This window comes from Aphelocoma coerulescens, chromosome 27 (genome assembly GCF_041296385.1).
Source record: "Aphelocoma coerulescens isolate FSJ_1873_10779 chromosome 27, UR_Acoe_1.0, whole genome shotgun sequence".
NCBI lineage: Eukaryota > Metazoa > Chordata > Aves > Passeriformes > Corvidae > Aphelocoma > Aphelocoma coerulescens.
Window position 1 is genome coordinate 2,435,855 of NC_091040.1, and position 16,847 is coordinate 2,452,701.

Genomic DNA, 16,847 nt, shown 5'->3' on the forward strand with positions numbered 1-16,847 from the left:
CTACAAAATCCTGTTTAAAAACCTCCGTGGAGTGCGAACGAGGAAGCAGAATGTTTTAAAAACAGTATAAAAAGTACCGGGTGTGGGCGAGGGAGCGGAGAAGGAGCGAGGGACCCCGGAGGGGACACCTCCTCCTTCCCGCCCTCAGCCCTGAGGGGAGGAAAAAGGGCGGGAAGCGCCGGGCGCGCGCGGGGATGGAGGAGGGGGACCGTTAGCGCCCCCTCGCGCCCGAGGCGGCCGTTGTGAGGGGCGGCGGGAGGATGGCGGGGGGCGGCGGGCGGCCCCGCTGCCCCCCGAGCGCTCTCCTGGGCGTGGCGGCCGTGGTGGTGGCGGCGGGATGGGGTGAGCGGGACTAGGGGTAGGAAGGAGCTGCAGGACTGTGTTGGCTTGAGGCCGGTCCCCTCAGGGGATGGTAGAGGGGATTGGAGAGCGTCAGTGGGTCCCGCTCTGCTGAGTGGGGGGAGGAGCCCCATAGAACCTTCCCTCAGAGTGGGAGAGGAAGGCGCTTTAGAGGGGACGGGGTGGGCTCCAGTGACACCCCGTCAGTGCATACCACTCCACTGCAGTTAGCAGACGTCCCCATAGAACCTTCCCTCACCAGCGGGTGAAGAAGCCCCTTAAAGAGGGAACAGGGAGATAAAGTCCCTTAAGAGGGGTTGTCATAGGCTCCAGCGACACCCCGCTCTCCCCCAGACCCAACCCTGGGACACAACAGTCAGGCAGGGCCACCCCAGAGTGCCCATGGGCTGAAAAAAAACCAGTTTCTAATAATTTTCACCTCTCCTGGGGAGTGTCGTCACAGAAACCTTTGTGCACAACACCAGCCTGCTGTTTTCCAGAAGGGAGAGGGCTGAGAGATCCCTGCCCTGTGTCTCCTCAGGGTCACACTGCAGAACCTTCACTTTACAGTCAGATTTTACAATTATTTTAGTGGCTTTTTGTAAAGAGGAAGGTTCATCTGGCCTGGAACCTGGTACATTCAGGCAGGTTTGCAACCTGGGCACTAAAACAATTAAAACGTGACAGGTCAAAAACAAGGGCTCCTGCTTGTTGCTAAGAAAAAAGTGTAGGGGAAAAGGAAAAGTAAGGTAAAAGGAACAAAAGGAGACAAAATCCAGGGTGAAATAAAGGATTAACAATCACGCATTTAGATTGATTTCTAATATTCCAATTACTTTTCCCTATAGTGAGAGCAGAACCGAAGGGAGAGCAATCTATTGATTTAATTGGAAAGAATGAAGTTTATGGTGACACCAGTCATGAGGGTAAACTTGTCCCTTTTTTCTATCTATATTTAGTTTTTGCTGGAATTTGGGGTTTTAAGCCCAGGGATCATTATGTATCACCAGTGCACGTGACACGTGGAAGTGACACAACCTCTTATGCACAGGAACAAGACAAAGAGGGATGGGGATTGAAATACATTTGTCCCACAGTGCTGCTGGAAGCACTGATGAAAATTTAACATCTAAATGAGGGTCTCACTCAAAAATCTGGTGCTTTTTGTACCCCTACAGCACAATTTGTGTGTGGGGCACGGGTGTCTCCCTCAAACAGTCAGCACCAGCCACGCTGTGGACAGTTCCAGGATAGTAATTAACAACAAATGGAAATTAATCTTTAATATTATACTTTGCAAATCCAATCCTGAAAAATACACTTTAAATACATTTTTCAATGAGTTTTTTTTTTTGTGGGATTTCATTCAATGTCAGCATTTTACATCGTTTACCTGATTCTGTATTGCAGTGAATGTGTACGTTAAGGTGTTCACGAACAGCCCATTTCTGGTCTGCATGGATTTGGCTCTTTCTCAAGAAAGAATAATAGATCCCAACTATTTGTGGATTGGTCCAGATGGAAGAGATTTAGAAGGTTAGTTCAGACTGAAAAAATCACATATTTTCCTTGTTTCTATTCAAATCCCCCTGCAATAGGATGGTGGTTCCAAATAGTTCCTTGGCTCTTTGCCGGATATTTCCACAACATTAAACTCTGTCTCTCTTTTCCCTCTGAAAGTTTCAAATCCTTGAGCTAAAAAGAAACTTACAGTAAATCCTAAAAGTTACAAATTTTAGATCGTTTCAGGCTAACACGAATCAGTGTCATTATTCACAGGAGCAAGGTTTCATCTTCAAATGTTGTAAATGCATCCGAAATTGAACATTTCCAGTAATCTAATATTTCTATTTTAGGGCAAAGTTATGTGAATCTGACAGAGACGGGGAAGCTGATGGTGATGGGTTTCAGGGAGTCGATGTCTGGTGCCTACACTTGTACTCTCTCCCACAAAATCATCGAAGCTATGACACAAGAAGAAACAGAAATGGTTGAGGCCTATAAATTCATGGTTTATGGTAAGATTGTTAAGTTAGGAGTAAGCACATGGCCTTTACAGGTTGGTGAGTTTTTGAACTCCCTGTTTATTGCAAGGTTTGATTAGAAAAAAAAAAAAAAAAAAGTTAAAATTTTATCCCAGAATGGAAAATAAAACGTTTTACTTATACACACGCATGCACCCTCTCACGGTGTTGGTAGAAGTTTTATATTACTGCTCCCAAAAATATATGGCAATAAAATAACCTCTACCCTTAGCTACAGAATTAACTACAAGAATTCCAGAGCTATCTGAGATCTGCACTCCAGCCCTTTGCACCACTTGTAACCAAATTCCCCTCCCACCCACAACGTAACAACCCAAAAATGCTTGAGAAACGCTAACTTTAAAAATAATAATAGATTACTCCTACACCATAATTGCATAGGATTGGCACCAATCCGTTTCAGACACACAGCTTTGCAGACATGCTGCTTGTGTGGCATTTTACTATTTACCTCCTTTTTTGTTTTCATTATTTAGGAACAGAATCCCCAGCAAGCACATAAATTCCTGCGTACTTCAAACTAAAATATCTCTTACTATTGAGTCACCTCTGTCAAGGACAAATGTGTTGCCACATCATTAATGATTATGCTTTTTTATTTACTTACTTCTGAATAAAAGCCCATATTTCAGATGCAAAGAACTGATAATCTGTCTAAAATTCAATCTGTGATTACACCCCAGATTCACACCCAAGCTATTTCCTCCCAGCCTACAGGGAAGCTGACCATGCCTATCAGGTGTCTGTTCGCTTTAGCACGACGCGTTGCAAGCTGAAAACCAATGGCTTGTTCGTCGAGAAATTAAACAAAATCCTCAACAGCACCATCTCCTACCTGACCTGTCACATCATGCAGTCATCCTACAAGTGCCACTCTATCAGGACACCAAAGAACGGCCTCCAGTATGAGCTGTTTGTTAATTTTCTAGGTAACCGATTTCAGTGCTTGTTTGGGAGGAATCGTTTATTCTTATGAACAACTTGTGAGTGCTATAAACAATGTCTGAAAAACAGCAGAGTCAAGAGCACCTCCAGAAGTTGTTCCCTTTTCTTTTTTGGAGCCCCTGTATTTTTGTTTGTTACCCACAGATGGAGCTAAAACGCAGTTTTTCTGTTAAATTTCGTGTTCAACTTTTTACAATCCTAGCGAGAGCAGTTATTACCAAGGTTAGAGAGGATTGTCGGAAGGAGACAGTCCATAAGATGTCCTAATGTAACTGTCGTATTTAGGTTTTCAGTATTTGATTTTTAGCAAGTCTGGGACCACTCTGGTTTTAGAATCATGGAATGGTTTGTGTTGGAAGGGACCTTAAAGCTCATTCAGTGCCACAGGCCATAGACCAAAGGGAAAGTCCCATCCAACCCAGTCTTGAATTTTTTGCTGGATTCTAGAAAACTACACAGAGCTAAAGCCAGAGCCTCACAGCTTCCTCACGGCAATACTGAGGTGGGTTAGCTTCACAAACAAGTTAAGGCAGCCGTGATGCTGCCTTAATTTAGAGACGGTTTATCAGTGAAGGAAGGAAGTTATTCTTTAATTCTCTGACCACATTTACTCCTGTATCTGTTCTCACCACACGCCAAGAGGGACCATCCAACAGGTCATGGAACAGTTTTGTGGATATTTTCCCCTCAGTAAAGTCAAGAAACTTTCATGACAAACTGGGGACCCAAAGATTTTTAATTTTACATAAAACTTCAGCCCTTTTAGGACCCTGAGGGTGCTCTGTGAGAAATTAGTTCCATTCACTCCGTTTAGCATATTTCCCCCCTCTCCCCCCAATTTTATACTGGTTGACCTCTGACTTACTGGAACAAAAGAAGGAACTGGATAGAAAGCACAAGGACTTAATGAATCTTTTTTCCCCTTTTTCATGGATCTTTTTTCCTCCATCCACAGTCAATCCATTGGCATCAGGATGGGAAGAAGTTTGCCACAAGCTTCCTTATGACTGTGAAGATGTGACAAACAGGAGAGTCCGACAGGTTCTGTGTCAGTCACCTCGTGTCTTCTCTGCCTCTTTAACACCCACCTCTGCCTTAGCTCCAGCAGATAGGACTGGTAGTAATCCATCTTTACCCAGATTTTGTGGGATTAATAATGTAAATGATGATTCATGGATTTAAAATAATGCCATTCAGGAAGAAAAATGGGTTTAAAAGTCAAATTGATACAAATAGCTTAAAAAAAAACCAGTTTAAAAAATCAGGCTCATTGCTTGCTTTGTATTTTCTTCTAATAATAAAGAAGGATAAACATTATTACTTATATTGAACTTCCAGTCCTCGAAACAAAGTTTTTAATCTATGATTGGAATGCAATTTAAAGTAAGTCTACTGTAGCCAATTTCTAAATCTGTTCTCTCTGCCTTCTAAATATTAAATCCTGGGATCGGCTCACATTCTAGGTCTGATTCCAGGCCCCTTGAAGCCAAGGAAGACTCCCAATTTAGGTGACAAGTCAGTGTGTGGCAATCAGGATTAGAAAATATTTCCTGATATTTTTAAATCAGCAAAAATTAACCAACTGTGCTTTTATTCTCCCAATACTTCTGAATTTCAGGCAGCAGAGCGAATTGGAAAGTTTTTCCATCAGCTAAGGCAGATTTTGGAGTATGAGTTTCATGTTGTTCCTGCAGTACAGTATGTGGACAACAGCTTCTCCATGACTCCCATCGACAGCTGTCGGCCAGGTTTTGGGAAAAACCACCACACCCACCAGAACTGCGCCAGCTGCTGTGGTAAATATAAAATACATCGATTTAAATATAGCTCATTGATTTAAATATAGCTGATTAGTGCCAGGAACAGAGCTCTGGGGAGGATTAGGGAAATATTGGGGTCAAAAGCAGGGATATTTCTGTTCATCCTTTGGGAAGACATTCGCATTGTAGATTTAAAGTAATGATAGGAAATGAGCCAGTGGAGCATGTCAGTGCACTCATAGGTATAGCTGCATTTCCCAGCAAAGTACAAGCAGTGCAGTGGGGTTTTTTTCCCTCCACGTCACTGGGTAAGTGACAATCCTCAGGATCCAGAGCCCATAAGAAACAATTCCCTTCATGGAAGTCCTGCTAGAAAATTCTCTGCTGACTTTTCAAGTTCTTTTGCAGCACCTGCTGCAGGTTGTGGAGTTGGGGGCTATTTGGCCAGAGGCTTGGGGAGCTCTGGAAGGGCAGGAGCTCCCACAGGGCACTGGGAAGGCCCGTAGGGATGTCTGATGGGCCCCTGAGGCAGGGGGAAACTGGCTGGAACTCCAACTCTGTTCTCTTCACAGTGGTTTGTGGTCCTGGAACTTACAGTCCCAACAACGAGGTGACGTGCCGGACCTGTGCCAGGCCTCAAGCCAGAATGTATGGAGCAAAATCCTGCTTTTAAACTGGCAGAGATTGGAAAACCAAAGAGCAGCTGTGAAAGAATTCTTGGTGTTGTGGTGTTCTTTTCATTTTAGCTGCCAATCCTGGAATCCTCTGCTCCCTTTGGAACAAAACATCCTCATTCTTGCACCCCTAGGTTTTCCTGTATTCAGGGACTCCCTAGACTGGAAAAAGCACCGCTTTAAACAGTGTTCATGCAAGGAAAAGTAATTAAATGGGGAAAAAGGAAGTTTGTCACGTGGCTTAGTGCAGAGTCTGTTTCTTGGTGGTGACACCAGACACGCCACAGCTTTGTGCTGCTCAGAGAACACAAAGGAGCTACAAACAATTCCAGGCAGGATGGCAGGTGGTTGTGGTGGAGATATGTGCCAGACTGACATATGCCAAAATCTCTGTGAGGAATTTCTAGCAGATATTAACACAAGTATTTGATCTTTCATATTTAAAAGCATTACCTTCCCCCCTTCTTTTTTTTCCACATTTCTTTCTCTGTTTCTAAAATATCCCAGCCTGGACATGAAGAGAAAGGAAAATCAGGTCTCCAAGACAAAAGAAGGGGGTGAGTAACCGATTACACAGCCCAGCATTCAGGAGGATTAAGGACCCAGGTTATGGTTCTCTCCTTGTCCCCAGAATAAAGAGGGAACATTCCAGAGGGAAGCAGAGAGTCTGCAGAGCCTCTCCCACCTCCTCCTGCTGCATCTTCCCCTTCAGCTGCACGGAACGCTCACGCAGGGCCCAGCTGGCCCCAGGTGCTGTACGAGCAGACGATCCTCTTACACCAGCTGTAAATTCCTGACGCGCTCACCGGATGATACAAATTGCCAAAGCACTGAGCTAATGGGAACGTTTTCTTCCCAGAAAAAGCTCACTCCAACCCGCTTTGGAAGGTTGGCTGCTGGATCTGCAGAGATCCATCACCCTGCTCACAGAGAGAGTCAAGATTACTTGACCACTATCAAGAACTTCGTGTGTAACCCCAACTGTTCCCCAGCCCCAGCCGAGCCTCCTGCAGCAGAGCTCCTGGAACATGGGCTTTTAGAGCTTCTTTCTAAGCTCTTCCCTGTGGGAGTTTCTACCTTCCAGACTCATTCCATCGAGGGACATCAGGGACCTCAGCTTCTGTGCACACGCTGAGCCGTGGAAAGCAGTGCCCGGCTTTCCTCCTTTCTTTTACAAAGCAGGACTAAGTCAAGCAAAAAAAAGCATCTCCCACTCAACAACCCCAACTTCTTACAGCATCTCGAAATTCCTTGGTGGGTATTCATCCAAAAATCGACCCGATTCAACCCAGTTTAACTTATGCACAGTGACAGGAACACAGCAGGAGACGGCACGGGCACAGACCCCGCTCCGAGCTTTTCAGAGTCATTACTTATTAAATACTGAGGAATAAAGTGTGCTGTAATGAGCATTTCCACTGCCCTTGGGCTGATTATCCTTGCCGCCAACTGGACACCGTGCATGGCTCAGGCTGAGACAGATGAAGCAGCCGGGCTCGGCGGTGCTGCCTGGTTCTCTTGGCCTATTTCAGCAGGAGGAAATGCCACATGCATCAATTATGAGGGGAAAAGGAGTAAGTATGTACTAAGTGCCGTGGAGAGTCACAAATGAACTGTACTCCCTCCTAAAAAGCTCTTACAGCACTTCCACTTCTTCACTGGGCCTCAAACTGAGTGGGAAAATTTAAGTTGGATACACGGAGGAAATCCTTCCCTGTGAGGGTGGTGAGGCCCTGGCACAGGTTTCCCAGAGAAACTGTGGCTGCCCTCAGATCCCTGAAAGTGTCCAAGGCCATGTTGGGCAGAGCTGGGGGCAACCTGGGCTAGTGGACAGCGTCCCTGCCCATGACCGGGGGTACAACCAATGAGTGTTAATGTCCCTTCCAACCCAAACCATCCTATGATTCTAAAAGTAGAAAAATAGCTCAAATATTTAAGTATAACACTGCAAAGCAGTTTGGGTCAGTAATTCTGTGGAGACTCATGAAAACCTGACAGGAAGTGGCTTCTCTCTGACCTTTCCTGTGTGAAAGTCCTCTGCATCCAGCTGGAGCTGGGTGCCTGGGACAGCAGCTGAGCCTTTCGTTACTGACACCATCCCTCACACCTCTCTCTTCCCTGTCACACCTCAGGACTTACAAATCCCTGTGATCAGCTCTCACCTCAACTGTTCCCATCCCTCTCTACCTCCCACAGTTGCAACAGCTCACGAAGAACTGCAAGATCCTTCCGCGCCACTTTAAATTCCCCTCAAATCCTCCTCTTCTGCTTGGTTCTGGCTTTACAGGAGGAATCATGGCAACCTGATGCTCTTGGTGAGGTGAGTGAACTCCATCACCCCTGCGAGGCTCAGCCCTTTGAACCCCCAATTTTACCTGCCCTGGTCCCACAGCTCCAACCTCGCTCTGTGCCAAGGACCACCACAACACCTTGAGAACACTGAGGAGTCCTCACAAATAATAAATTTAGGACTTCAAGCTTCCTGTCCTCTTCTCCACACAGACCTCCTGGATCTCAGCATATACTGACAGCACATGAGAGCTTTGAAACATCCACAAATGACAAAAATAACAGGAATAATCTGCCAGCTGGAAGCAGCAGCCCATTGTTTTCCCATCAGAGCTGCCTGGAACAACCCACTTGAGAAACACTTTAGGAACACGTGTTCAAACATTCACTGCAGAGCTGCAAGCAGTGATGGGACTCTCCATCAGGCGACAGTGACACTTCTGCTCTGGTGGGAAAGTTGTCTTGTAACTCCCTGCAGTAGCTTTATTAACCCACAATCGAGATTTTCCTCTAAATTTAAGACAAGAGGAGTTGAAGGAGCCACAGACCTGCCCAGGACACAACTCATGGCCCCTGCTTGCAGGTGATAAGGAGGGAGACTGTGGGAAGCAGGCAGAGCACTTGCCTTGGGATTGGCACATCCCAGGGACTCATCATGCCTGGGATGGGTGTGGTGCAGCTCTGGATAATTCACCCCCCAGGAATTCCTCCAAGGACACATCCAGGAGCTGTTTTGGTGGAAAGTTGCTTGAAAACAAAGCTTAACCTATAGTCAAGGATGTTCCAAGAGCGCCCAGGTGACTCTGAAGGTGCCCCAGCCACAGGCCCCCAGTGCTTCCACAGGAGGATGAATGTGATCCCCAGACCATGGATGATGATGGTCCTGGGTCTCCTGAGACAGGAGAAAAACCTGGAAATATCCCTCTGAAAGGGAAAACTGTGAGGGTCACACAATTTTATTAATTGGCACAACTTCATCTTAAAAGAACGGCTGGTAGAAAATGATCCTTGGACTCAGCCATGCCTGTCTTGGATGAGTGATGAGAGGGAAAATCACCAGGGAGTCTGGAGGGGAGCATGTGGCTGGCTGAAATGCCGAGCTCTCAACCACAGGCACAGGAAGTTCTATTGTGATTTTTAGCTCTGCTTCATTTTCCTACCCACTGAAATTAAATTTTCTCCTGCCCAAGCCCACTGACCACACGATGTGCCCAGCAGTCTTCCTAGAACCACTGGCATCATCAGATTAACGAGTTCTGTGCAGGCAGTGAACAAGGATGATTCATTATTGGCAGCAATGCAGCTGTACATGGATTTTTTTGGGGGTGAAAAGAAATAAATAAGGTCCCTGAGTGAAAGGCGGGTGATGAAGTGTAGCCTGGCTTTAATCCCAGTGTAATCACTGCCATCACTCCTAATTATTGATAAATATTTTTCTAATTGCGGAAATTAAACAATTAGACATCCTTCCTTCCCTCTTGGAAATCTAATCAGTTCAAAGTTCAGGATGTAGTCTGGGGCTGCCGCTGTGGAACAAGCTTCACTTGTGGGCTGGGGAAAACAGGGCTTCTCCCAAAACTTTCTCCCAAAACCCCTCCAAAGCCCTCCCTTCCCCCAGCCCAGATGCCGGGGGGTCAGACCCACGGGCAGGGTGTCCCCTGGCATTGGATATCCTGGGGGTTTCCTCTGAACACCCCTCTATCCCTGTGCTCCCAAGGGATTTCAGGGCCAAGCAGGCAAAGAGTTGTCCCTACCAAGAGGATTCAGGTGGTAGATCTTGCTCTGGTGGCACATTTTCCTCCATGCTGAAGAGGAGAACAGGCCAGTTAATGGCCGGGCGGGCAGAGCTCCTTGGAAGTTAATAACAGAGATTTACCGGCGTGCTGAAATGCACAGAAGGAGGCCACACTCCTTCTTAATTCTCCCGCTGCTGATCCCTGTGGATAAATCTACATCAGGAAACGAATTACCCAGAGAGGGGTATTAAGAGGGATAATTCTAATTCCTTGCTGGAGGAGAAGTGTTGCCTTTAACACTGAGGCCCTCGCACCCACTGTGTCAAGTGCCAGTTCCTGCTCCCAGCAGGATCTGGCACACAGCACTTCACAGCTGGAAAGAGTGGGATGAGAAAAATCCCTCCTTGGGATTTAAGCCATCTGGCAGGCTGTGTCCCCCTGCTCCCGAGACACCCCAACACCCCAGGCTGGCCACAGCACCCCCAGGAAGTAGCCCCATATACCCATTTTTCTGTTCCCCCCTGTTCCCTGTCACACCTGATTAAATATCTAGCAGTACTGACAGCATAAGTCCAGCACAATTCCATCCATCCATTTGTTAGACTTCTTATGTATTTTATCCCCCTGTACACCCACACAGGCCAGTGGCTGTTCCACATCCAGACAAACTCCTGGAATCCACTTCCTTTCCCCCGTGCTCATCCGTGTGGGCTGTAATGAGCCTGATGGTTTCCATCCAAATAATTGCACAGACAGGATCCAGAGCAGGGCTGACCCCGGGGGACTCAGCATCATCCAGCCCCATGAGAGGGGACACCGGCAGGACTCCAGGGAGCCACGGCCCCACGGACAGGGTGGCAGCTGGGGCCACGTGTCCTGCGTGTCCCCCAGCCCTCTCCAGCTGCTCCGGGAGCCGCGGGAGGAGAATCCCCAGGGAGTGACCGGAGCGGGGGACAGCAGCCATCTGCTCCAGAGCCCGGGGTCTGTGTCTGGAGACAGCCGAGTGACAAATAAGGTTAATGTCCCACGAGCGGGAACTGTCACTCTGCGTTAGGGCCCGGTTTTCACCTTCCATGGCACAAGACTCCAGCACGGATCACGCGGGGAGAGGCGCTGGAAAACCGGGACTGGGCTGTGACCGGAGACGCCTCTTGTGGGGACCGGTGGGACCGTGGTGTTGGAAGGGCTTGTCCCTCCCGGCCGTCATGGTCCTGCCCGTGTGCCAGTGGGCGGGCAGGGGAGCGGAGCAGAGCCCTGGGAAACCACGCCACGGGGTCCTGGGTGACGCGGGGACCGTGCCAGTGACCTGAGCCGAGCCGCGGGTGTTCATTATTGAAGGCTGGGGCAGGGTTACCGGAGGGACGGGTGTCCTGTTTCTGCAAGTGCCTGCCCACAAGGACATCGGCTGTCACGGGCACCTCCGTCCTTCCTTTGCAGCCACAACGTCACCAGGGCCCTGTGACCCGCAAACACACACACACCAGTACACGCCGGCCACCGGCTCCAAAGTAAAAGCCAATTTTATTGTCGTATAAAGTAAGAACTAAAAGGTCCCTTAACCCAAACACGGATGGGTCGGGTGATCCCGGCACCTCCCGCGCTGCGGGCACAAGCGGTGGCCTGGGGGGAGCAGCCTGGGGGGGTTCAGTCGGGTCTCCCCCAGCCCCTTTTCTCCTCAGGCGGTTGTAGAGGAGGAAGGAGCTGCCGTGGGGCTGTGGGGACGCCCAGATGGGAGCTGGGGCCGAGGTGTTTGTGCGTTGCAGAGCTCCTGCTCTGTGCTGGAATCAGGCACTTGTGGAAGGGCACGGGCCCCGCTCCTGGCCGGCTCTGTCCCACGGCTCCCACCAGCACCGGGGCACGAGGGCAGCGGCAGCAGCCGGGCCAGAGCCCTGCCTGCACCCAAACACGCTGCCCACACCAGGGGCTGAGGCTGGGCCTGGCAACAAGGCAGCTCTGGCCCGGTACACAGGAGGTTCAAGCAGCTTTGGTTGGTGGTCTTGGTGAATTAAGGCAATTCAGCATTGGTTGGTTTTAAAAAAGGCCAAAACCAGCAAAACCAGATGCCCCGGAGGCCAGACATGCAGGTGGAAGAGTCTGGGGCTGCTCTGGCTTTGCTCTGAGTTGCCACTTGAACCCTGCACGCCCAAAGGTGGGCACTGACCTTGCCTGTGCCAGCCCTGTGCCCAGCATCACCTCCACCACTGCCACCAGGAACCTGCAGCCCAATACTGAAAGTGTCAAGGAGGGACTTTTGGACATTTTTAGGGGAGATTCAGGCTCCTGACAGCAGTGCGGGAGTGGGGAGAGGACGGAGGAGCCGCGGCAGCTCCCTCCATCCTGCTTCCCATCACAGTGACCGGTCAGCAGCTTGTGAGGTGGGAGCTCCCCTCCGGCAGTGACAGGAGCAATGGCAAAGGGTGCTGCAAACACCCTCCCACGTGGTCCCCGAGGGCACCAAGGGGAAACCCGCTTCCCCAACATCCCGGCAGGGCTGGACCCACTGCCAGGACCCCCAGCTGCCCCTCCATCAGCACCTACATCCCTTGTCAGCCCCAAAGGGCTCTGCCCCAGGGAGTTCATTCCCTGTTTGGTTCTAATTCCCCACGCTCAGAGGGGAAAGGCCCTGGGTTTGCCCATCAGTGACCCCATCTCTGAGTGGACACCCCCACACCCCTTGCCCCACCTGGCCTGAGAGTGCTGGGAAAGGAGCAGGGAGATGAAACAGGAGATGGAGTGGCACCAACCAGTGCGTCCCCACCTCCTGCCCCACCTCTTGGTCCTACTGGCTGGGCTCGAAGCCCATGACCCTCCAGGGCCAGTGACCTGGCAGGGCACTGGCCTTGCACCTGTACTGCTCCTTCCCACTTATCTTCCAGCAGGGAGCCAGGCACGGACTGTCCTGGGCTACCAGACCATCCCTTGGGCAGCCAAGGGGGAGCAGGGGAGAGATGAAAACACCGATTCCATTAATACCCCAAGGGATCTCTGCAAAGGAAATATAAAAAGTTTTAGATGAAGTCCAAATGTCCAGGTCAGTTGGAGCAATGGCCACATGCCAGGGGGATGTTCCAGCTTGCTCCAGTCATCCATAACTTGGGAGGATGCTGCAGATCCTCCACGCTCATGGCTGATATCCATCCCTGACCTCAGCCACCAGAGCCAGGGACTCATCAGCTGTGGCTGCTGCTGCCAGCGGAAGAACAGAACAAATCCATGAGTATCTCTGTGCGATGCTGGTGGCTGGTGACAGCTTCTGCAGCCGTGGTGAGCCCCTGGAGCGGCAGGTCCCCAGCTCCACACGTCCTCATGTCCTGAAGGATGCTGGTGCTCACACCACAGTGCTGATGGTGGATGACTCCTCCGATCGCCGCTGCTTGCTGGGCAGTGACTTGAGATATTCCAGGTGCCGCCGGGCATCCTCCTGGTTCTGCCGCACGTAGTAGACCAGGTAGGAGATCACCATGGCGAACCAGCCAAACATGGTGACCAGCATGGCGATGTCCGTGGTCTTCTTGTACACATTGCAGAAGTCCGTGTCGGCAATGACCTGCAGGAAAGCTTTGCCGACGTGCTCCTCCTGCGTGGAGGAGTCGCACATGATGCCCCCCGAGGAGTCGGCCGCCAGCTCCACTGCACGGATCAGCTCCTGCAGCCGGCAGTCACACAGCCACGGGTTGTTGGACAGGTTCACCTTGGCTTTCAGGTTGCTAAAGGCATCTTTGCTGACCGACACCAGCCTGTTGGAAGACAAGTCCAGAGAGTGCAGGTGCTCTGCCAGGCCCTGGAAAGCCCCACTTTCAACTCTGGCGATGGCGTTGTGGGACAGATCCAGCTCCAGCAGGAGTGGCAGGTCCCGGAAGGCATCGCGAGGCAGGAAAGGGATTTGGTTGAAGTCCAGGTAGAGCTTGTTGGTGTCATTGGGGATGTCTCTGGGGACCTCGGTCAGCTGAGCGTTGCTGCAGCGAAAGGTCTTCAGCCCCTCCTCTTCTGAGGGGTAACAGCCCTTGGGGAAGGCAGCGGCTCGGTGGAGGCAGGAGCCCAGGAGGAAGAGGAGGAGGAGGAAGAGGTTCTGCAGGAGCAGTCCCATGGTGATGGGGCAGAGGAGAACCCTCTGTGCTGCAGTCATGGTCCTGCGCTGCCTTCCTCACGCCCACAGTGGCTTCAGCTGAAGTCGGCACATCTGAGACAGGGACAACAAGGGGACAGTGTCAGGCCAGGGAGGACAGGGGCAGAACTGTCACTGCGCTGGCTGTGAGCACCACACCTAACCCCAACCATGAAGCAGGGACAGGGATGGGGACCGGGACAGCCGTCACGGCTCACGCTTTCCCCCATGCCCGGCCATCACCTCGCTCCAGGCTCCTGCGTGCCAGGATCAGGCCCCAGGGGCTGGGCACGTCTCCTGCGCCGGCAGCTGGGTTGTAACAACCGGAGACGCTCGGGTTGAGCCAGAGGCGGGGTGAGCTCCCGCCCTGCCAAGGTCACGGCGCCACGATCGCTGCTCGCAGGAGGCCGATGCATCCTGCGGCGGCCGGAGGACGCACCAGAGCGAGCCCCGGCTCCGGGCGAGCGGCCGCTGCAGGCGGCCCCCGGGGAATGCCACGGAAAACATGTGCAAGCAGCGGCTCAGCAGGTTCCTGCTCCCGGCTCCGCTCTCCGGGAGCGCCCGGGGCACACGCGGACACGCGGCGGGTTTTCTCCTTTCGAGGGGACCGGCACAGGTGGGCGCTGGGTGCTGCCGTGCTCTGCCCACTGCCACCCCACCGTGGGGTTGGGCTGCTTACACTACCCCGTAACCATGGGCCCCATCCAGCCCTTGATTCCGGAGGGGAAAAGCGTCAGCAGGAAAGAAACAAAAACAGAAAAAGGAAATTCACTGGAGCTGAGCGTGCAACGAGTTCCCAGGGTGGTGGCAGCAGATAAGGGCCGTGTCTGAGCGCTCCGAGCGCTGCCCGGCTCTCCCAGCCCTGGGTCCCACCATGTCCCTGTGCCGGCCGTGGCAGCGGAGCTCTGGAGGCAGGATCCAGGTGTTCTCCCACCATCCCACAATCAAAGCCACTGGGGCTACCAGGCGCCTGTGTCACCCGGTCAGGCAGAGCTCAGTGCTGCGGGAGCCCTGAGCTATGCCACCAGCAATGCTGCCTGCTGGTCCCACTGCTCCCCGGAGCACCCCAACACCGGCAAACCCGCTGACTGGGGCTCCTTGGTGTGGTGCAGAGGTGGCCACCCCAGGGTGGCCTCCACAGCACAGGCAAGCAAACACCCCGAGTGCTGGGCTCTGTCACACAGCCCTGCCACGCCAAAACACCCCAAGGTCACACCTGTGCAGAACTGACCCCTGCACTGCCGGAGCCCCGGGATCCAGGAGGGTCCTGAGAGGGAACCAGAGCTCAGGGCACACCAAGGGCACCGGGACCCCGGAGCCCCACACTGCACCACCCCCAAGTCTTCCAGAGGTAACCTGGGACAAACACAGCCCCTTGGTACCCTCTTCCCGCTGCCCGGGAAACCACCGGCATGAGCCGGGACCCGGTGTCCCGGGAGGGGGCTCCTTCGTCCACGGGACCGGGACACCCCTGCGGGTGGGATGCGGACCAGACACGGCAGCGACGACAGCCCCTGCCCCACCGCGGGTCTCCCAGCCCGCAGCAGGGTGCAGGGGTCCCCAGCCCGACCGCGGGGGTCGCCGCCAGCCTCAGGAAAAGCGGTTGAGGAGCCGGGGGCAGTGCGAACGCGAGGACCCTCCGTGCGCCCGGGGATGCCCGGGGATCCCCCCGGCCCGCTCGGCACCGGGGGCGTCGCAGGCGAGGGAAGCCCCGGTGCTTCCCCGGGGGAAGCTCCGCTCTGCGCGGCTCTGCCGACCCTCCCCTCCCCGCCTCCCGCCCCGCCGGAGGTGCAGTTGCGGACTCACCTGCCTGTGCAGCCCCCGGCGGCGGAGCGGCCCCGCGCCCCGGGCCGGAGCGGCCGCGCCCCGCGCAGCGCGGTGGCCCCGGAGCCGGCGGCGGCGGCGGGGCCGGTGGGCGGGATCCTCCGCCCGGGCCTCCCCGGGGCTCCCCGCCCCCGGCCCGCCCCGCCGGGGGGGCCGTGCAGTGCCGGGCACCGCCGGCCCCCTGCCCGAAGCCTTCCCAGCTCCTCTCCCTACGGGAGAAGCGCTGCCCCGGGTCCTCAGACCGGGAGGGGCGGGAAGACACCGGAGAGATCCAGCGAGGAGCTGCCGGGACCTCCGATCCCGGGGCAGCTGGTGCCAGCGCGTCCCGGGGCACTCCATGGCCTCCGCCCTGCCGCGTCCCCGCCGAACTCCGGTGGGAGCCCTCCTGGCTCCCCGGGCCCTCGGCACCCCCCGGTGCTGCCCCCGCAACCCCCCAGGAATCCCCTCATCCCCTCCCCAGCTCTTCGGGGGGACACCCCTACTCCCACTCCGGCGGGGTCACGGTGCCCCCCCCGTCCTGTACCGGCATCGCTTACTCGGGGAAACCCGACCCGCGGCGGCGGCACCAGGCGGGGCGAGATCCAGGGGGGCCGGAGTGGGTCCCCCGCCCAGCCTCCCGCTTCCCGGGCCGGGGATCGCCGGGCTGGGCCGCGGCTCCGGGTCTCGCCGCCCCGGGGCACCGGCGAGGCTGGCTCAGGACCATGGAGAGCGGCCGCCGTTACCGGGCCCCGGGGCCGCCGGGAGGGACGCGGCTCCCGCTGCCCCAGCCCCGGATCTCCGCGGCGGGACAGCCCGGCCCCGGGCACTGACGTTCTCCCGCTGCTGCGGGAGGATAAACCGGTTAGGAGGCGCCTGGCCTGGATCTCGCCTTAATTAGGAAAAGGGAACCTGACGGCAGCCAGACACGGCCGCGGACAGATGCTCCCCAGAGACCCCCGCACTCCTCGGAGCCCCCTGCGCTCTGCCGGGGCCCGGCCATTGCTGGGTCTGGAAGTGCTCTAAGAACGTGTGGATGTGGCACTTGGGGACATAGTTTAGTGGTGAAGGTGACAGTGCTTGGTTAGTGGTTGGAGTCGATAATCTTAGAGGTCTTTTCGATGTTTCCAGGAGCCAAGCCCGACGCCGGACCG

The 16,847-nt window shown here is 53.7% G+C and overlaps 2 protein-coding genes across 2 annotated transcripts; one reads left to right on the top strand and one right to left on the bottom strand.

The window, feature by feature from the left end:
- Nucleotides 1–260: 260 nt before the first annotated feature.
- On the top strand, nt 261–5,762 carry ZPBP2 (zona pellucida binding protein 2). The gene is made up of 8 exons (XM_068996693.1): nt 261–342; nt 1,188–1,265; nt 1,750–1,875; nt 2,196–2,357; nt 3,095–3,313; nt 4,285–4,370; nt 4,948–5,125; nt 5,662–5,762. The coding sequence occupies exons 1-8, from the start codon at nt 261–263 to the stop codon at nt 5,760–5,762; spliced, it is 1,032 nt and encodes a 343-aa protein (XP_068852794.1).
- Nucleotides 5,763–11,290: 5,528 nt separating this feature from the next.
- LRRC3C (leucine rich repeat containing 3C) lies at nt 11,291–15,788 on the bottom strand. The gene is made up of 2 exons (XM_068996695.1): nt 15,700–15,788; nt 11,291–13,968 (listed from the first exon to the last, which is right to left on the bottom strand). Exon 2 carries the CDS (start codon nt 13,912–13,914, stop codon nt 13,117–13,119), a length of 798 nt encoding a protein of 265 aa, XP_068852796.1. The 5' UTR covers nt 13,915–13,968; nt 15,700–15,788; the 3' UTR covers nt 11,291–13,116.
- Nucleotides 15,789–16,847: the final 1,059 nt, after the last annotated feature.

What these genes read in the sequence shown, in the direction of transcription:
- LRRC3C (XM_068996695.1), bottom strand. Translation starts at nt 13,914, where the DNA reads ATGACTGCAGCACAGAGGGTTCTCCTCTGCCCCATCACCATGGGACTG.
- ZPBP2 (XM_068996693.1), top strand. Translation starts at nt 261, where the DNA reads ATGGCGGGGGGCGGCGGGCGGCCCCGCTGCCCCCCGAGCGCTCTCCTG. An exon ending in CTATAAATTCATGGTTTATG is followed by an intron (nt 2,358 to 3,094) that starts GTAAGATTGTTA and finishes ATTTCCTCCCAG; the next exon opens with CCTACAGGGAAGCTGACCAT. An exon ending in CAAACAGGAGAGTCCGACAG is followed by an intron (nt 4,371 to 4,947) that starts GTTCTGTGTCAG and finishes TCTGAATTTCAG; the next exon opens with GCAGCAGAGCGAATTGGAAA.